At 38.1% G+C, this 22,127-nt stretch overlaps 2 gene segments (V, D, J or C); both read left to right on the forward strand.

Moving 5' to 3' along the window:
• The first annotated feature begins 2,495 nt into the window (after nt 1–2,495).
• On the forward strand, nt 2,496–3,103 carry LOC114028749. The segment is given in 2 exon segments: nt 2,496–2,623; nt 2,811–3,103. Coding segments are annotated over 2 exon segments (345 nt in total).
• Nucleotides 3,104–21,204: 18,101 nt separating this feature from the next.
• LOC114028750 lies at nt 21,205–21,939 on the forward strand. The segment is given in 2 exon segments: nt 21,205–21,447; nt 21,557–21,939. Coding segments are annotated over 2 exon segments (429 nt in total).
• The last annotated feature ends 188 nt before the right edge of the window (nt 21,940–22,127 follow it).

Raw genomic sequence — 22,127 nt, forward strand, 5'->3', positions numbered from 1 at the left:
ATTTTGAGTTTTGGGGAATGAAGGAAAAGGATTTAGGAATTTTATGTCAGAAGACCCGATTCTCAGAAAATAGGAGCCTAGGCTATTTGCTGTAGGTTAGAAGTATATGATTGTTGGTCAGAGGTGAGCTGAACTGTTTTAAAAGAGCTAATATGGGAAATGAGTACAGGATTGTAGGAAGATGGAGAAGCATTATGGTGTGTGTGTGTGTATTTCAGTGAGAGTTCAGGTAGGATCATTTATCATTAATTTGAAGTGAGTGAAATCAAATCAATTTCATGATTTTTTTTCCTTCAGTAGTCCTATGGCAGATTTGGAGAAATCAGTACGGTTTGGGTTGGGATTGGGGGAAGTATAAGGCATCATAGATTAGGATTGTAGGCAAGGGATTCTAGGGTAGCAGCTACTGTGACATTAAAATGTCAATCCATGAGATCAAAACTTAGATTGGAAATAATCATAGGGAGACTATGTCTAATGGACTAGGAGAATCAATAGATTCAGAGGATGCAGATCACAATAGAGATGAAGGGCCAGTTGAGTGTAAGAGAATGTATGTGATTGCAGAGTTTCAGAGTTCTGGATTTTGGAGGTGACTCAGTTACTTGATATGCTAAATTCTAAGGTGGTACCATGTTTTGATGGTTGTAGTGAAGTGAAGAAGGAGGTTGTTGGGGTTAAAAAGGTTGAAGAATTGAGAAGGCAATTTGCTAGAGGGGTTTGCAGCATAAATCCTGAAATTCCTGAAGCTAATGGCAAGGGAGATGGTAGTGAGAGAAATTGTAAATCAAGTACTAACCTCCAGAAAAAATTAGGATTATCGCCATGATATATTTAAAGGCAATATGTTGTAATGGAAGGAGTAATAGAGAAGAGGAGATCTGGGGAGACAGTGGAGTGAAAGGATGCAAGTGATCATTTTCTTGACCAGTTAGAAGTCATGTTTCCTTTTGCAAACCCAGTAGCAGGCAAAACATCCCAGGCTTGGTTGGAAGCACGGTCACATACATAATTTATATGTAAGGAAATAGACATATGTTAGAGGCATATGGCAAAACCTTTTTACTGATAGGGTGAATGATCAAAAAAGTTCATAGACCACTGTCTTATGTGATTGACTCACCTTTTTTTTTGGTCATCCATTTCCCTTTCAATGTCCTTTATGCCTTTATGCAGCTTCTCCTATAATTCTCATTGGTAATATAATACGATCTACTCAAGCTCACCATGTGACTCTTCATTGTCCTTGGCTGCTGACCTACAACTTAATTCTTTGACGTTTTGAACACTTTGCAGCCATATAACAACTCTTGAAGAATATTACTGTTAAAAAGATAGAGCTTTGTTTTAGGAAGCTCAAGATAATTAAAAGTGCTATCTAATTTCCTAAATGCAATCTGTCCCTGCTCTCCTGTTCCTGTTTGATTCTGGACTCAGCATATGTCTAGTCAAGAATATATGCAGTGATGGACCATTTCTATGGGCAGTCCAGACATCTTCGTCTCAGTCTGAAAAAACAGTCATTCTTCATTCACTTAGTTTTTCCTTTGTCGATAGTTAGGCTGAACACTTCTGAGTGTTTATTGATCTCAGTAGACTCTATAGTGTTTTAGAGCTTCATGTTATTGGTATAATGTTAGCAGCAAAATGGATCATCTGCAGAACCTTACCCTCTTTTGGGAATCCCTCTTCTATTTATCTTCTGAGTAGGACATCCCTTCTTTAAGGTCCCAACATCTCTATTAAGTCTTCTTTTTGAACTCCTTCCTCTCACATAGCTAAAAGTGATCATTCCTTCCTAAAATTGACCATAGCCATTGACATGTTTCTAATGGCTGTTCCCATGTTATACTTTATACCATCTATGTTTGTTTGTCATCCAAATAACCAACCTACTAGAGTCAGCTGGGAAGTAGCAGAGTATAGTAGATAGATTTCAGGAAGATCCAGGTCCAGTTCTTGCCTCTGATACTTTCTAATTGTGTGACCATGGGCAAATCACTTCTCTTAGCTTGTTTCATCATCCATGAGGATAATAATGTCTGTCTTACCTATTTCCTAGCATTGTTGTGAGGCATAAATGAGATAATTATGTGAAAAGTGCTTTGCAAATCTTAAAAAGCTGAGTAAGGGAAGAGGCAATGTCATTTTTCATCTTTTTATCTTGCCGCCTGGTACAATACTTGTAATAGTTTATATTTAATAAATGTTTATTTTTTGAATGAAAGAAGAGTGATGAAAGGATCTCTTTGTCCCCAGAGTTATTTGGGAAATCCATCCTGGTTGAACATTTTCTAATAGCCACAGCAGTTCAATATTTAGCCCAAGGAGGGCAGTATTGCCCTAGACAGAAATGCCCTCAGCGGTAAATGGGACTTCATGAAGTGTACATAAGGTAATAGATCCACATCTCTGATTGGCTGTTTAGCTGCTTGAGGATGCCTTTTATTTCCTGGAAGAGAAGAAGAGCTAGAAACATTTAGAATTCACAAAGTTTCCCTCGACTATAGTGCCCTAGTCCTGATTATTGATCCTAGAACTGAAGGTTCACTGACCGTAGCTGGAGAAAGAATGGAGAAGCTAGTGGGAGCCTTATTCATGATCTTATGTCTTCAATGGAGCTGTGAGTTGGAAGAGATGGGAACCAGGAGCCTCAGGAAACAATAAATGGGGATGGGGGTTTCAGGAAACACAAGGCTGAGGGGGAAGACAAAGTCTGGTTTACTTGGGATTTACTTGATGTGTCACAGAAATAAAAGGAATAGTATAATTGACCAACTTCCCACATCTGGCATTGTATTTCTGCACAGGGGTAAGCAGCCAACAAACGGTGGAGCAGAGTCCTCAGTCCTTGAAGGTCCAGGAGGGAGACAGCGCTGCTCTCAACTGCAGTTACTCAGACAGTGCTTCCTGGGGGCTTCAGTGGTTCAAGCAGGATCTTGAGAAAGACCTCACCTCCCTATTTTTCATGACTTCTGAGGAGAAGGAGACAGGAAGGTTAAGATCCACAATCAACAGAAAGGAGCGTCTCAGCACCCTGTACATCACAGCCTCCCAGCCTGGAGACTCGGGCACCTACCTCTGTGGTGTGGAGGCACAGTGATCCCCAGGCGCCTGCAGCCTGTACACAAACCCTGCACCTGGAACTCAGGCCACCAACCTGGCCAGGGTTGCGCCTAAGGACATCCCAAGAGTGGTTGTTTTAGGTGTATCCTTTCTGGTTCACACTAGGAGCTTATATACATCTAAAGCTACAATTACACATATATATGCATGCATATATGTATATTTCCTCCCTCTTAGCTTGACTATAGTCCAGAACTCTGAGATTGGGTGTTTGGTTCTTTCATCACTGTTCTATAAAGTTGTGGCACAGAGACAAGGCAGTGTGAGGGGGAACAGCGCATCCCTTAACAGTTCAACTTGGCTTACACTGAGGGGTAGGAATTGAGGCAGTTGTCATGCCTTGGAGTCCCACTGCCAGTGTTAAATTCTTGAATATAATCTCAGTTTGGGGGTAGCTTTCTGTGCTCCATTTGTTTTCGCACATCAATCTCCTAAGGCTTTGTCTGATTGCTATCTTTGATATTCACTGTTACTCTTTATTCCATCCTGGATTGCATTCACTCATTCCTTCTTCCAAAAAAAATGTTCATTTCCATCTTCTCACATTCTCTCTTGGGGATGGAGTGTGTGTGGGAGGGAACATCATTATATGACCAGTGCAAAGATGTTCCCAGAATCCACTCCTCTCAAAATGAAGAGCTTTCCCTGAAGGAATGTATGCTATAGGATTTGAAGTATGCAGGTATAATACTGAGCCCCTGTATCATCCTTCTTCCCTCACCGTACTCTTCCCCAGGAGCTCTGGCTCCAGAGTCTTGTGATTCTTCTGGTTCAGCAAGGGTTTGTTAATTAATTTTCCAAATCATAGCTTGAACCTCTTGTACGTTTCAAGGGCATTGTTATCTAATCTCTTCCTAATTCATGTCTAGTCTCCACCATATATTATTAGAGAGAATGTGTATGTATATACATGTAGGCATATTTGTATTTGAACCTACTAAGACTACAAATTTCATTTATCACATTATTTATTACATATGTGTACACATATACATATACACCATATAGTGGGAACATGCATATACACTATGTATGTGTATATGTATGTATGTGTATATATGTACATTATGTATGTGAATATATGAGATATAGTTTATATAAATGTATATATGTATAAATATGGACTGGAATCTAACACTACATATTTATATAATCACATTATATATTACATTTACATGTATACATATAAGCACGCACACTATATATTGGGAACATATATGTACATTATGCACATACATACGCATGATATATCATGTGTGTATACATGTATATATGAATGTATATATTTGGATTCACACCTATTAACACTATATATTTTATATAGATCATATAGAATGCTATAAATTGTATGTACAAATATTATGTGTGTATATATGTACATATGTATACATTTATATGCATATATGTACAAGTATATACACATGCATCCTGGGAAGTAACCCAGGGCACAAAAAGGTAAAGTCACTTGACTTACCCCAGGGTCAGAGTTGGTGTGTCAGATTCATAGTATGAATCCAGATTTTCTTGGCTCCAGACTTAGCATTTTATCCACTGATCTAGGCTGCCTCAACGCTACTGAAGGGAGACAAAAAGTCATGAGAATTTCATCTCTGAGACAGGATAAGATAAAGCTGTATGATATGTTTTCTCATCAATTTTGTATCTGCCCAAAAGATGGCTACGCTTTTCTTGACCTTTTCCCTTTTAGACCCAAACAGAAAGATTCACTCTTGAGATCTCAATGAGAGTGTTAATAGGAAGTTTGGTGCTTGTCACTTATTAGACTGAGAGCCTCATCTTGTTTTTTGTTTGTTTGTTTCAATCAGAAGAAGAAACAATAGAATGCAGTGCTGGCTAAAGGAGATGGGAATCTCTGGTGTGCAACTCACAGCATCAGCAAATTTGAGAGGGAAGAATGATGAAGAAGCTGAGGAGAGCTTCATTTATGATTGTCCAGCTTCAAATGGGCTGAGTTGGGGGTTTCTGGGGATTGAGGTAGCTAAGGAGAAAGTCTTTCAAGGGTTAAAGAGTTGGGACATCAGTTTGGATCTTTTTGGCTTTCCTTTGTAGACTGTGAGGAGATTTAAAAAAAAAGTAAATTCTGGAGAATAATGAGCTGGTGTCCAATGTCTTGTGTCTGACGTTCTCTTTCTGAGCAGGGATGAGTGGTCAACAGAAGAAGGTGGAGCAGAGTCTTTTGTTCCTGATGATCCAAAAAGGCAAGAATACCACTGTGGACTGCACTTACACAGAGATTAGTTTCACTTATTTCATATGGTACTGGCAGTATCCTGGGAAAGATTCTAATTTTCTAGCAAAATTGCTTCCAACTGTGGACAAAAATTAGAATGGAAGATTCACAATCCATCTCAATAAAGACACCAAACATTTTTCCTTGCACACAGCTTCCCAACTTGAAGACTTAGCCGCCTGCTTCTTTGCAGCAAATACTCCCTAGGCCCTGCAAAAACCGAGCAGTGAGAGCTCCAGCCACACTCCTCATTGACTGTGGGCAATGGGAATTTTGCTTTGTTGTTCCTTCTTCAAGAGAAACCAAAGCACAAAATATTATCAGAGTTTTAGTTTTTTAATGTCTTAAGAAGTTATTAGCTACATCACAGATAGTTGATGATGAGTTGTGAAGGAAGATGAATAATTTGGAGTAGAGCCCTCAGAAATCAGGTTTGTGCCAAGTATCAATCACCTTTTTTTCCCCCAAAGCATCCATTGCTGCCACTCTCTGAGACACAATATTGGACTAAATTATCTGTTTCTCTGATTCAACAAGGTCATTTGTCTACTTTTCTGATGCTATACTTAAGTCTATTCTATACTATATTCTCTTGCACTTATTAGCTATATGTTCTTGGGTAAATCTTAGGATTAATCAATAAGCATTTTAAAGGGCCTACTATGTGCCAAGCATTGTGTTAGGAACTGGGGATTCAAAGGGAAAGGACTGGACACGTAATTCCCAGGTGAGGAAACTTCATGTACCAATGGAGATCAGTATCTTTTTTGCAACTTAATAGTCTTAGAGAGTTTCCTAGAGCAGTGATTCCTAAACTTTTGGGTCTCAAAATCTCTTTATGCTCTTAAAAATTATTGAGGACCCCTATCCTCAAGGGTTTTTGTTTGAGAGAATTATATCTATTAATAGTTACCATATTAGAAAGTAAAACATCTACATATTATTTTGAAAACAGTTTGGATCTTTCAGACCTCCTGAAAAGCCCTCAGAAACCTCTATAGGGAGCACACATTGAGAAACACAGGCCTAGAGCACTGAGAAGTTAAGTGACTTGCCCAGGGTCACAAAATCAGTACATATCATGTACAGGGCTCTATCCCACATCATCCTGGCTTCTTGTCTGTCTTTCTGTCTATACTATACCACACCATATTACCTCTCCAAGAGCATATGAAGACACAAATGAAACAGTTCCTCCCCTCAAAGAGATTACAATCTACAGGAATCATAGAATTTTAAGTTATTTAGGATAACAGAGATCATCTAATTCTCACACTGTACAGATTAGGAAACTGGAACCCAGAGAGTTTTCTAAGGAAATATTGAAAGGTTGTCAGAGGTAAATCTTATCTGGTTTTGACTTAGGGCAAAGGAATAACAAATTCTGCTTTTGAGAGAAAGCCATGATAAAACTTCTTGTTAACTGAGGCCTACAGAGATAGAAGTTGAGAAGTCTAGTCTACAGTAGGATAAATTCGTAGGATCATAAATTAAGAGACTGAAAGGACATTAAGAAATCATCTAGACCAACTCCTTACATAAATTATGGTCTAGAGAGATTAAGTGACTTGTCCAAGGCCACTTAGATAGTAAATGACAGAACAGGGATTTGAATTGAGATCCTTTGACTTAAAATCTAATGCTTTTTCCATTGCACCATACATTACATAGGTGGAATATGACTCTTTTGTCTATGATCAGCATTGTTCAGTAATAACATCTGCTTCTTGACAACTCACTGTGGTATTGCCTGGAAGCTCCCTCCAGATACTGGGAAAAGCAAAGTGAATTTAAAGTCATAGAATAACAGTAACTGCACCTTCTCTAAAGAACCCTTTCTAGCTAAAGTAAGATCCCCTCCACTTCTGATGAAACAACTCCCAGCTACCTTATCGCTCAGCCTTGCTCTCTGTGCTCATCCTAGAAATTTTAGATGAGGGAGAAACTTTTCATTCTATTCCTATTGTTCTAATAACTCAGTTGGAATCTGTAGACAAATACCTTGTCTTCAGCATACAAGTCTATACCAATTTCTCTACTACAGTCTGAATTTTACAGGAGAAGCAATAGCATAATTAGAGGCTCAACCTGAAGATTGGCCCAGTGTCCCTGAAGCAACCCCACAAGAGCAGAATCTATATTCTATTAAGTTCAACATCTCAAGCAAAGACTCAAGTTCTAGTTTTAGTTTTCCCCCTCCCTAAAATAAGCAACAGGTAAAAACTTGATTAAAGACAGCAAAAATTTCAAAGTTGGATTGTACAAGGGCAAAACCTCCTTCCATCTGAAGGAACTCTGCTTAAGGCAATGACTCAGTTAAGTATCTTTTTGCTTAGTGAAGGGGCCAATAGGAAGATCTAAACATGCAGATATTGGGTCTTTTAACAAATCTTTTTAACCCTGTCCAGTTCTGTGGAGATAGTGGGAATGGGAAGTAGACTTGGATGGGGAAATGCTGCTGAATTTGCTCTTAAATAAGTAAATTCAGAATTAGGTAAGGAAAAATAAGACTCAAATCAATTGAATCTGATAATATATGCAATACTCCACAAGCATAGTCCATCATTTCTGAAAAGGTGAGAAGGAGGTACATATTAATATGAGTTTCACTGGGCCAAGATTGTTCATTAAAATTATAGTGTTCACTTTCTTTTGCTGTTATTGTTCTTATATACATTTATGTTGTTTTAGGGGTTTTGTGTGTGTTTTTGTTTCTTGGTTTTGCTTAATTGTTTCTGCATCAGTTGCTATGTCTTCTAATACTTCTGATTTCTTTATATTTGGCAATTCTTATGGAGTAGTAATGATATTCAATTACATTCATGTTTCATTCAAACATTATTTGTTTAGTCATTCCCAATCAGTAGCCATCTACTTTGTTCCTAGATCCTTTTTTTTTCCTGCACAAAAAGCACAGCTATTAATATTTGGATATTTATTTCCATCTTTGACTTTCTTTGGGTATATGCCCAGCAGTGGAATCTCTGGGTTATTTCAGTCATTTTACTTTTAGCGTAATTCTGGCTGCTTTCCAGAATGGTTGGACCAATTCAGAATTCCACCAAGAAGGCATTAGTATGTTTGTTCAAATGTGGACCTTCTAATATTGACTATTCCCATCCTTTATCATCTGTACTAAGTTTCTGTGTGCCAGTTAATAATCAGATATGTTTTGATTTGCAATATTAGCTTATTATTAATGATTTGGAGCAGTTTTTCATGTGGTTCTTAATACTTTACACTTCTCTTGAGAATTGTTCATATTCTTTGACCACTTTTCCAGTGGGGAATGACCTTCTAGTCATAACATATTTGTATTAATTCCCTATATGCCTTGAACAACAGAGATATCTGATGCAAAGGATTTTTTTAAAAAACTAAATGACAGTTTCCTTTCTTATTCTGTTTATATTGCTTTTGTCCATGCAAAAGTTTTCCAATTTCATGTAATCAAAATTATCCATTTTATCTTTTGTGATCATTTTTGTCCTTTGTTTAGTTAAAATATCTCTCCCAAGTCATTATTATGAAAGGTATCCCTTCTGTTTCTTTTTTTATTCTTTTATGGCGTGACATTTAATATTCAGGTCATATATCCATTTTGACTTAAAAGCAATATGTCATGTAAGATGCTAGTCTAAACCCAGTTTCTGACAAACAGACTTACAGTTTTCTAAATGGTTTTTATCATATAGGGGAGTTCTTCCTCAAATAATTTATTATCATTCCTGAATACTGGGTTATTGTATTTATTTGCTTCTAATTCATTTCTATCTAGTCTGTTTCATTAATCTAGTTTTCTGTTTTTAACCTCTACCAAAATTTTTGGATGATTCTTTCTTTGCTCTGTCTTTTACCTTCCCTCTCTCCATTTCATACATTCTCTCATTGTTTTATAACTCACTGTTTTATAACTTTATTAAGCTATATATACTGGGTCAGGAGATTTAGTCCGTGTAGTGTTAATTCAATTCTTCTTCCTTTTTTCTTGATTCTTTAAGTTCTCTTTACATCTGTGGCTCGAAGGTGCCTTTTGTCCTTTGATGATCTCACTTTGTTCTTTCCTTTCCTCCACAGTTAACTTTACTTAATTAAAAGACATACAAATATGAGAGAATTAATTTCATTGCTCAATGTTTTTGGTGATGGTTCTTCTCTTTTTTGTAATTTTGTTGTTTGGATATTTCCTAACTCTATATTAGTCTCACTTCTGTTTCTTTTTTTTCTTTTGCAAGAATGCTGCATATGAGCTCTTTCTGTGGTGGCAAAAAATTGGAAATAGAGAGGATGCTCATCAATTGGGGAATGGCTGAACAAGTTGTGGTATATGAATGCAATGGAATACTATTGTTCTATAAGAAATGATGAGCAGAAGGATTTCAAAAAACCTGGAAAGACTTACATGAACTGATGCTGACTGAAGTGAGCAGAACCAGGAGAACATTGTATGTAGTAACAGCAACATTGTGTGATGATCAACTATGATAGACTTAGCTCTTCTCAGCGATACAAAGATCCAAGACAATTCCAAAAGACTCATGATGGAAAATGGAAACTGCATCCAGATAAAGATCTGTGGAATCTGAATGCAGATTGAAACATACTATTTTCACTTTTTTGTTGTTGTTGTTGTTGCTTTTTTTGTTCTGACTCTTCTTCTACGGCATGACTAATGTAGAAATATGTTTAACATGATTGTACTTGTATGACCTTTTGCCTGATCTCTTGGTCTCTTGGAGAGGGGGGAAGAAAGTGAAGGAAGGAGAAAATTTGGAATTCAAATTCTGCAAAAAAAAGATGTTTGCAAACTATACATGTAATTGTAAAAAATAAAATACTATTAAATATTAAAACAAGACAAAAGAATACTGTATCTCTCTCTCTTTTTTGTTTGAGGTATATATTTTTTCCAATCATGAGTAGGTTCAGGTTTGCAGTAGATGTTAGTTCTCCTTCACTCTCACTGTATGACCCCTTGATACATAACAAGTCTGCCTCCTTTTCTAGAAACTGTCCCCCATTCTTGAAATTCTCTACCTCTTCATCTCTTCTCTGCTTTTCTTCAACTCTCAGCTAAAATTATACCTTCTATAAGAATTCTTTCATGATTACCCTTAATACTAGTACCTTTCCTCTGTTGATGATTTATAATTTTTCCTCTATGTAACTTGTTTGTCTTTAGTTGTTTGCATGGTATCTTCTTAATTAGACTATAAACTCTCTAACAACAGGGACTGTCTTCTGTCTTTTAAAAAATGTCTCCAGAACTTAGCCCAGTACTTGAAACATAATAAGCACTTAATGAAATTTTTTATTGAATGACTGTCTGATTACAACTTGAGCTCTTTGCTTTTAAAAAATATACTTTCACATTCTCTCTTTGATTTCTCATGACTGTGGAATAATCTTGGATTTTTCAAATTGATATATTTTTATATTCAAAAGTATTTTTTCTTATCTAGTTGCAAAATTTATTATTTGTTACTGACATTATGAAACTTAACCACTACCTGTCTTGGAGTTTCAAGGATGGTATTATATTTAAATATTGATCTGTAGATTTGTTCCACGAGTGCTTTATTGTTTATATTATCAACTTGTAGGCTATTTTCTTTTGTTATATCCTATATTAGTATTTAAATTTTTTGTTATATCATGTTATTTCAGCATACCAATCATTCTTAAACTATATAATACACATCTAATCTTCAAGGCATGTATAGAATTCATGTGTCCTTTTAAGATTTTTACCTTTTCTTCTGTCATTTTTCTCCACCCACATATATTCTTATGTTTCAATCTGTTATACTCTTTCTTAGACCCTCTAATTCATTGGAGGGATTTTTCATTATGATTTATAATTTCTATACTCTGCTTTTAAAAAATGAGAGTGAGAACTCTGATTTCTGGTATAATTGCATTCTAAATTTCTTCTTTTAAAAGTTTTATTCCTCTTTTGAATGATTCTGCAGATTTTTATAGTTATTCCATGAGCTCTGGGGAGTCTATAGATCTCTTTTTGAACTGGCAGCTTTGGCACATTTTCATTTTCCTTCAAAGTGTATTATTTATTCTTGGCTTTCTGATTCCTCTTTAAAGTTTTTATTTATTCTTTTTTTTTCTGTCTTTATGAACCTCTCTATTGATTCATCTACTTGTAAGGTAAAATTTTACTCTGACTTTTTCTCTTGGCTTTTGCTCTTTCAGTGTTTTTTTTTTTTTTTTTTGGTATTCTTATTCACTTGTATGTTTGATCCTTCCTCCTTCTCTATTTTATAGACCTCTAACCCCAGAAATCTTCAGCTACCTCACATTGGGGACCTTTTGGGACTTGGCATGGGTGTCTTCCCAGACTAAATTCTTGGGAGAAGGGACTACAACCCCATGTGGCTTTCCAGTTCCTTTTTGTTGAGTCCTGGTAACTTTTTTTCTCTCTTGCTGGTTCAGTGCTGCATTCCACACAGCAGTATATGTTGTTTATGTATCATGTACTTTCTTCAGTTTGTCACTCTTTTTTTCTTGTGGCTAGGAAGAATAAGTGTCTGAGTCACTACTATTCATCAGGGACCCTGCTAGCCAGACCCTAAAGCATAATCCTATGCATATGCTTACTTGGCCCAGTGAAAAGTGAGTTGGAGATTTAGGAACAGTAAGTGGGAGTTCTAAGTTTTTTATGTTATCCAATACTAATTTATAGTTTTTTTATTATAATATTTTTAATTTATTTATTTTTAGTTTTCAACACTCACTTCCACAAGATTTTGAGGTCCAAATTTTCTTACCATCTCCTCCCTCACCCCACCCCAAGATGACATTCATTATGAATACCCCTTCTCCTAATCTGCCCTCCCTTCTATCTCTCCCTCCTCTTCTCTTATTCCATTCCCCTTCAATTTTCCTATAGGGCAGGATAGATTTCTATACCCCATTGCCAATTATTTCCTACTTGCGTGTGAAAACAATTTTTTTTAACTTTTGTTTTTAGAACTTTGGGTTCCAGATTTTTTCCCTCCCTCCTTCCCCACCCACCCTCAATGAGAAGGTAAGCAACTCAATACAGGTTATAGATGTGTAGTCTTGCAAAACACTTCCATAGTAGTCATGTTGTGAAAAACTAAGTATATTTCCCTTAATCCTATCCTGTCCCCCATTTATTCTATTCTTTCTTTTGACTCTGCCCCTCCTTAGAAATGTTTGCTTCTGATTATCCCCTCCCCCAATCTGCCCTCCCCTCTATCATCCTCCTGCTTTCTTGTCCCCTTCCCCCCCCATTTTCCTGTAGGGTAAGATAGATTTCCACACCCAACTGAGTGTGTATGTTGTTCTCTCCTTAAGTCAAATCTGATGAGAATAAGATTCACTCATTCCCTCTCACCTTCCCCCATTTCCCCTCCACTGTGAAAGCCTTTTCTTGTTTGTTTTATGTGAAATATTTTACCCCATTCTACCTCTCCCTTTCTCCTTCTCTCTGTCTAATCCTCTCTCACCCTTTAATTTTATTCTCCAGATATCATTCTTTCATCTTCAAATTGCCCTGCGCCCTCTATCTATCTATCTATCTATCTATCTATCTATCTATCTATCTATCTGTCTGTCTACACATATAATTTTTTCCCTCCAACTACTCTAATACTGAAAAAGAACTCTTGAGTTACAAATATCATCTTTCCATGCAGAATGTAAACAGTTCAACCTTAATAAGTCTCTTATGATTTCTCTTTTCTGTTTACCTTTTCATGTTTCTCTTGAGTCTTGTATCTGAAAGTCAAATTTTCTATTCAGCTCTGGTCTTTTCATCAAGAATGCTTGAAAGTCCTCTATTTCAGTGAATGTCCATTTTTTCCTGTGAAGGATTATGCTTAGTTTTGCGGGGTAGGTGATTCTTGGTTGTAATCCTATCTCTTTTGCCCTCAGAATATTCTATTCCAAGCCCTGCAGCCCCTTAATGTAGAAGCTGCTAAATCTTCTGTTGTCATGATTGTGTTTCCACAACACTTGAATTGTTTCTTTCTGGCTGCTTGCAATATTTTCTCCTTGACCTGGAAACTCTAGAATTTGGCTACAGTATTCCTAGGAGCTTTCCTTTGGGGATCTTGTTCAGGTGGGGTTTGGTAGAGTCTTTCCATTTCTATTTTGCCCCCTGGTTCTAAATTATCAGGGCAGTTTTCCTTGATAATTTCTTGAAAGATGAGGTCTAGGCTCTTTTTTTGGATCATGGCTTTCAGGTAGTCCAATAATTTTTAAAATTCTCTCTCCTGGATCTATTTTCCAGGTCAGTTGTTTTTCCAATGAGATATTTCAAATTGTTTTCTATTTTTTCATTCTTCTGAATTTGTTTTACAGTGTCTGGATTACTCATAAAGTCACTAGCTTTCAATTGCTCCATTTTAATTTTTAAGGAGGTATTTTCTTCAGTAAGCTTTTGGACTTCCTTTTCCATTTGGCTAATTTTGTTTTTTAATGCGTTCTTTTCCTCATTGGCTTTTTGGACTTCTTTTGCCATTTGGGTTAGGCTATTTTTTAAGGTGTTATATTCTTCAGTATTTTTTTGGGTCTCCTTTAACAAGCTGTTAACTTGTTTTTCATGATTTTCTTGCATCACTCACAGTTTTTCCTCTACTTCTCTTCCTTGCTTCTCAAAATCCTTTCTGAGCACTTCCATGGTCTGGGACTGATTCATATTTTTCTTGGAGGCTTTGGGTATAGGATCTTTGACTTTGTTGTCTTCTTCTGGTTGTATGTTTTGATCTTCTTTGCCACCAAAGTAAGATTCTGTGGTCTGACTCTTTTTGAGCTGCTTGCTCATGATCCCAGCCAATTACTTGAGTTATAAACTCTTTGTTAAAGTAGGGGGTCTGTTTCCAGTTTGGAGAATGTACTGTTCCAAGATTCAGGGGGTTTGTGCAGCTGTTTTCAGAGATACATCTAGGGACCTGTAATTTTCAGTTCTTCCAAGGTGGTATGATAAAGGGCAAGGTGTTTTCTCCTTTCCTGGCCTGTGCTCTGGTCTATGAGTGACCACAAGCACTCTTTTCTGTCTTGGAACTGGGAGGAGGATTCTCTCTCCACAGCCACTTACAAGCTGCACCAAACCAGCACTCCTCCTTGCCCCAGGACTGCCACCCAGAACTGTGACACTGATCCAAGCAGGGGTAAAGCAAGAGAATCCTTCACCAGCAGAGAGATCCCTGAAATCCCCCTCTGATCAGCCACTCAATTCCACCTCAGTCTGTGGGCCAGAAGTTCAGGAGGCAGCCGCCACCCTGGGGCCATGCTTGGGTACTGTGGCTGGGACCCCGGCTTCTCTCTCACCACAGACACAGACTTTTCCTACTGACCTTCTAAGTTGTCTTTGGCATTTCCGCTCCAGGTTCGCTGAGGCCTATGTGCCCACGCCAAACTGTGCTGCTCTTCCCACCTGGCATGACATACCTTTTCCAATCAACCACACAGGTTGTCTTGGGCTGGAAATTTGTTTCCCTCTATCTTTTTATGGATTCTGCTGCTTTAGAATTTGTTTAGAGTCATTTTTTACAGGTATTTGGAGGGGTTTGGGGGAGAGCTCAAGCAAGTCACTACTTTTATCCCATCATTATGGCTCCGTCCTCCCATCATGCCTGGGTCTGCCTTCCCATCATGCCTATAGTTTTTTTTAATTGAATGGACTTCTGTCTTTCCATTCAGTGAATTCAGCTTCAACTACTCTGTATCTGGAACATAATATCTTTTTGTGGAGGTTTTTGAGGTGGAGAACTTTGAGGAAAGCAACTATGCCACCATTTTACTGGTCATGTTATAGTAAGATCACTAAACTTGGAACTTGGAAGCCTGGTATGGATTCTTGACTCTAGTTCCATCTTAAAATCCTTTGAACTCAGATGTCTCATCTGCAAAATGGTCCTTATAATATGTCTACTTATTTAACAGGGTATTGAAGATCAAATGATTGAGTCAAGTCACTTGTCCCCTTTATATAATTTTGCATTAGAGAACCTTTACTTGGAGGTCATGCTATATCTCAGTATAGAAAATAAACAAAATTTTTTTTCTAATACTAAAGGGATTGTGGTATAAAAATGAGTTGGGCATATCTGGCATAGAGCTTGGAGAAGCTGAGACCAATGATAGTTGGCAGTATGCCCTGTTGTTCTTGTATTCATCACTGAAGTCAGCATTTATCACTGAAATCTCAGTGATCATTGGTATTTGTGAGTGAATTGCCTTTGTTCAGCTTCCAGATGGAGACCACTGAGAATTGAATTTCTAGATATTTGTCTTCTTTGCTCCTAAGGAGGTTGAAGTCCAGGACTGAAGGAGTATGGAGGACTTAATTTGATATTAACCTTTTATGTTTTATTTTACCACTTTCATTAATCACTATTCAAAATTAATCACTTTGGTCAAGTCAATCCAATACTGCAAATACAAAGGATGGGATAGTAGGGAATAACTAGCAGGATGGGATTTTGAGCTGATGGACTTGCTTAATGGACACATCCACACAGACATATTGCTAGAGATGAGTCTGAACCAGTGAAAGGGATGGCACTAAGAGGTATTTGCCAAGTCTTCACAACTTGAAAATAGGTTATTTTCTCATATGTTTTTGCAAATTGCTTTTCTTTACACAGCTTGTATTCCAATCAAACTGACTTTCTTACTGTTCTTTGAATACAGCATTACATCTCCCATCACATTGCTTTTTAATACAGGCTATCCCCCTATGCCTAAATGAATTCCCTCTTCACTTCTGCTCTCATATTATCCTTAGCTTTCTTCAAAGCTCAAATCTAATGCTCCTTCATTCAGGAAGCATATCCTATTCTTCCTACTTGTAGTGACTTCCCTCCAGAAATTACTCAGTATATATTGTACATTTGCCTTTTTTCCCCCTCCAATATAATGTAGGTTCCTTGATGGCAGAGATTGTTTCAATTTTGTCTTTGCATCCCCCGGTGTCTAGCACAATACTGGGAATCCAGAAGAGAATAAATGCTTGTGAAATGAATGAATCAGCTGCCCTAAGATCATGTCAGAGAGGAAAAGGCAGCTTGGTTGATACAGTGCCCTCTGGCATGGGTTGATGGACATTACATGCCTATTGACAGATTTGAATATGTACATGGCCATACATTGGGCAGCTAAGTAGCACAGTTGGATAGAGTGCTGGGTCTGGAGTCAGGAAGACCTGAGTTCAAATCTGGCTCCAGATACTTGACTATGTGACCCTGGGCAAGTCACTTAACCCTGTTTGCCTCAGTTTCCTCATCTGTAAAATGATCTGGAGAAGAAAATGGCAAACCATTCCAGTGTCTTTGCCAAGAAAATCCCAAATGGGGTCACAAAGAGTCAGATATGACTGAATAACAACAATACATATAGAGGCTGTCACCAACTAGATTATAAACTTTTGGATGATAAGGACTATGTTATGCTTCCATAAAAGCGATATTTGCACACACTTCCAGGAATGGGCCCTCATTGGCACCTAGCTTGGTACCCAGGGAGTACTTGATAAATATCTGCAGAAAGATGAATAAACATCTCAATTCTGAGTGATTCTGCCTGCTTTTAAAAAAATTTCTTTTTACGTGGGTGTGCTGGCAAAACAGGCCTCAGCAAACCTAGAGCAGGCCTCAGGGGACTGAATCATGGGCAGCTGTGATGGTTTCAAGACTTATCAACCCATGAATGCCAAAGACAACTTAGAAGGTCAGTAGGAAAAGTCTGTGTCTGCAATGGGAGAGAAGCTCCTTCCCAGCCCCAGTCCCTGAGCATGGCCCCAGGACAGTGGCTGTTTTCAGAACTTCCAGCCCACAGACTGAGGGGGAATTGAGTGGCTGATCAGAGAGGGATGGCAGGGATCTCTTTGCTGGTGCTGAGGCAGGATTCTCTTGCTTTGTTCATGCTTGGATCTGGGTCACAGTTCTGGATGGCAGTCCTGGGGCAAGGAAGAGCCCTGGTGTGGTGGAGCTTGTAGTGGAGAGGGAATCCTCCTCCCAGTTCCAAGACAGAAAAGGGTGCTTGTGGTCACTCATAGACCAGAGCACAGGCCAGGAAAGGAGTATACACCTTGCCCTTGATCATGCCACCTTGGAAGAACTGAAAATTTACAGGTCCCTAGAAATATCTCTGAAAACATTTGCATAAAACCTCTGAAGCTTGGGACAGTATATTCTCCACACTGGAAGCAGACCCGTACATTAACGAAGAGTTTGAAACTCAAGTAATTGAATTTCAGCATGAGCAAATAGCACAAAAAAAGTCAGACCATAGAATCTTACTTTGGTGGCAAAGAAGATCCAAACATACAACCAGAAGAAGACAACAAAGTCAAAGCTCCTACATCCAAAGCCTCCAAGAAAAATATAAATCAGTCCCAGGCCTTGGAAGAACTCAAAAGGGATTTTGAGAAGCAAGGAAGAGAAGTAGAGGAAAAACTGGGAAGAGAAATGAGAATGATGCAAGAAAATCATGAAAAACAAGTCAACAGCTTGCTAAAGGAGACCCAAAAAAATACTGAAGAAAATGACACCTTAAAAAGTAGCCTAACCCAAATGGCAAAAGGGGTCCAAAAGGCCAATGAGGAGAAGAATGCCTTAAAGAGCAGAACTGGCCAGATGGAAAAGGAAGTCCAAAAGCTCACTGAAGAAAATACTTCCTTAAAAATTAGAATGGAACAACTGGAAGCTAGTGACTTTATGAGAAATCAAGACATTGTAAAACAAAATGAAAAAAATGAAAAAATAGAAGACAATATGAAATATCTCATTGGAAAAACAATTGATCTGGAAATTAGGTCCAGGAGAGGTAATTTAAAAATTACTGGATTATCTGAAAGCCATGATTCAAAAAAGAGCCTAGACCTCATCTTTCAAGAAATTATCAAGGTAAACTGCCCTGATATTCTAGAACCAGAGGGTGAAATACAAATTGAAAGAGTCCACTGATCACCTCCTGAAAGAGATCCCCAAAGGAAACTCCTAGGAATCTTGTAGTCAAATTCCAGAGTTCCAAGGTCAAGGAGAAAATATATCAAGCAGCCAGAAAGAAACAATTCAAATATTGTGGAAACACAATCAGGATAACACAAAATTTAGCAACTTCTACATTAAGGGACTGCAGGGCTTGGAATATGATATTCTAGAGGACAAAGGAGATAGGATTACAACCAAGAATCACCTACCCAGCAAAACTGAGTATAATCCTTCAGGGGAAAAAATGTACGTTCAGTGAAATAGAGGACTTTCAAGCATTCTTGATGAAAAGACCAGAGCTGAATAGAAAATTTGACTTTCAAATACAAGACTCAAGAAAAGCATGAAGAAGTAAACAGAAAAGAGAAATCATAAGTGACTTATTAAGGGTGCACTGTTTCCATTCCTACATGGAAAGATGATATTTGTAACTCATGAGACCTTTGTCAGTATTAGGGTAGTTGGAGGGAAAAAATTATATGTATTTAGATAGATAGATAGATAGATAGATAGATAGATAGATAGATAGATAGAGGTCACAGGGTGAGTTGAAGATGAAGGGGTCATATCTGGAGAATAAAATTAAAGGGTGAGAGAGGATTATACTGGGAGAAGGAGAAAGGGAGAGGTAGAATGGGATAAATTACCTCCCATAAAACAGACAAGAAAAGCCTTTTACAGTGGAGGGGAAGTGGGGGAAGGTGAGAGGGAATGAGTGAATCTTATTCTCATCGGATTTGGCTTAAAGAGGGAATACCATGTACACTCAATTGGGTATGGAAATCTGTCTTACCCTACAGGAAAATAGGGGGAAAGGGGATAAGAGAGAGAGGGGATGATAAAGGGGAGGACAGATTGGAGTAGGGGGTAATCAAAAGCAAACACTTTCGAAGAGGGACAGGGTCAAAAGAGAGAATTGAACAAATTGGGGGTGGATAGGATGAAGGCAAATATATTTAGTTTTCCACAACATCACTACTATGGAAGTGTTTTGCATGATTACACATGTATAACCTGTTTTGAGTTGCTTGCCTTCTCAATGAGGGTGGGTGGGGAAGGAAGAAGGGAGAAAATTTGGAACCCAAAGCTTTAAAAACAAATGTTAAAAATTGTTTTCACATGCAACTGAGAAATAAGATATACAAGCAATGGGGTATAGAAATCTATTCTGTCCTACAGGAAAATAGAAGGGGAAGGGGATAAGAGAAGGGGTGTAGAGATAGAAGGGAGGGCAGATTAGGGGAAGGAGTATTCAGAATGCATGCCATCTTTGGGTGGGAGGAGGGACAAGATGGGGAGAAAATTTGGAACTCAAAATCTTGAGGAAGTGAATGTTGAAAATGAAAAATAATTAAATTAATAAACACCAAAAAAAATGCTTCCCCAGGGTCCATCATATTCTTTATAAATTTACAACATTCAGTTTCAGTGTTTTGTGGTTGTTATTCTTTCCATTTACTTTGTGACCTTCCCCCTTGCATCTCACATAACACTTTGTTTTTGCCCATCCCTAATACTCTTTTTGGGGCATCTGGGTGGCTCAATGGATAGAGTGCTGGGCCTGGAGTCAGTTCAAATCCAGCTGCAGACATTTACTAACTGTGTAACCCTGAGCCACTCACTTAACCTATTGCCTCAGTTTCCTCATCTGTAAAATGAGCTAGAGAAGAAAACGTCAATCCACTCCAGTATCTTTGTCAAGCAAACCCCAAATGAGGTCATGAAGAGTCGGACATGACTGAACAACAACAACAAATGCATGTATCATGGATTATTGTGCATGTGAATTATATATGTATCTTATCCTACTTGTAGACTTACTATTTAAAGTTTGTATTTTTGTCAGTTAGGATAGTTCTCTGAAATGTAGAACCTTAAGAAATATTTCTTAAATTGAAAAGAATTGTGGGGACATTTTAGAAAATAAAATGGAGTAAGAGTTATGTAGTAAGGAAGATAGTTTTTAACCACATTCCTCTAGAAAGGGCCAAATTAAAAAAGGTCCTGGCATAGGATGGTAGTAGGGCTTACAATCATATATTTAGACCTGGAAGTAAATACAGAGATCATCTAATTCCAATTCTTTCATTTTAAAGATGAGGAAAATGAGGCCAAGAATGTTCAGACTGGACCAAAGTCACATTGGAAGTTTGAGAGCTTAGATTTGTATCCAATTTATCTGACTCCACATCCAACACATTTTTCACTTTACCACACCCAGATCATGTCCTTAATGACTTCTTGTAATGTGCAGAAATATCAGATGGCCTCTTAGTCAGTGTCATTCTTAAATGTCTCAGAGAAGCAAAGCACCAAATATCTTGTGCATTAGGAGCATCTTGTTTTATACCTTAGATCACTAGAGAGTGGCAAGAAATGGCTTCTTTGGAATTTGGAGTAGAATAAATAAATATTAGAGGCTTGTATTTATTGGACCCCGCCAGCCATCAAAAAAAGGCTCAGATACCCATTCAATGGTTTCCACTCTTTCAAGTTTATAGAAATTGACCTTTGATGGGTCATAAAAGACATAGGAAATCAGTCAAGAAAACAACTGTATTCCTTACAATACCCCAGAATATTCTCAGTACCTTTCAATGAAGATTCTAGCTTACCTGAGACATGTATTACAAAGAAGCTTATGACAGGTAGCAGAGCCATTTGCAAACAGCAAAAGTTGGCCAGGGGGGTTAGGGAGGCTTTGGGGCATTCACACATGCTCCATGCTTCTGTGATTGGCCTCCAGAGGGCGATGCTGCACAAGTTGAGCCAGGATCTTCTGAAAATGAAGCACAGTAACATGCCCTCCCCTCACTTCCAGCCCTGGTGCCTACAGCTCCTCAAGACACTCAGACTGAAACAACTCTTGAAGCAGTGTCAGCCAATGGAATCAGCAGCCAGAAAGTAAGCAGACTCATTGAAGGATAGCCTGCTCCTGGAAATTCACAGGAAGGACTTTCTCCTCCTTGAAGTAACCAATCTCTTTGGTCCTATGGACCCACCTACCCCCAAATAAGAGAGGAACCCCAGCTTCATTTTACTGAGCCATGACCTCTGTGCCCATTCTCGCACTTGTGATGCTATTCATACCTAGTGAGTAACATTGTATTCTACTCATTTCCGTTGTTCCATTCAGAATTTCCTTCGAGCTATATTTCCTTCTGCTTATAGTGATTTCCTTTTTTATTTTTATTTTTAATAGGAGCAACAGCACAGTCAGTGACTCAACCTGAAGACCAGGTCTCTGTCCCTGAAGGGTTCCCAGTGGAGTTGAAATGCACTTATTCCTCTTCTGGGGCTGCTTATCTCTACTGGTATGTCCAGTATCCCAACCAAGAGCTTCAAGTCCTCCTGAGACATACTTCACAGGAAAGCAACAAAGGCTTTCAGGCCAATAAGGATGAAACCTCCTACCATATGAGGAAGCTCCATGTCCAAGAAGAAGATGCAGCTGTGTACTTCTGTGTTCTGGGTGACACAGTGAGAGAGCTCACAAGTGGAGCTGAACACAAACCTCCTGAGACAGTCTTTGAAATGTTCTTCAAAGGGACTTTTTTTCTTCCTTTTTCAGAGTCCTCTAGGTGAAGCAGTGCTATTCTCAAGGAAGAATAAAGATTCATAGTATCATAAGATTTAAAGTTAGAAGGGACTTTGGAGATTATCTAGCCCAGGGGTCAGCAAACTTTTTTCTGTAAATGATCAGATAGTAAATATTTTAGACTTTGCTGGCCAAGAGGCAAAGCAGAGAATTTTATGTAGGTACTTATATATCA

The sequence above is a fragment of the Vombatus ursinus genome, unplaced genomic scaffold, assembly GCF_900497805.2.
Source record: "Vombatus ursinus unplaced genomic scaffold, bare-nosed wombat genome assembly UNPS02014894.1, whole genome shotgun sequence".
NCBI lineage: Eukaryota > Metazoa > Chordata > Mammalia > Diprotodontia > Vombatidae > Vombatus > Vombatus ursinus.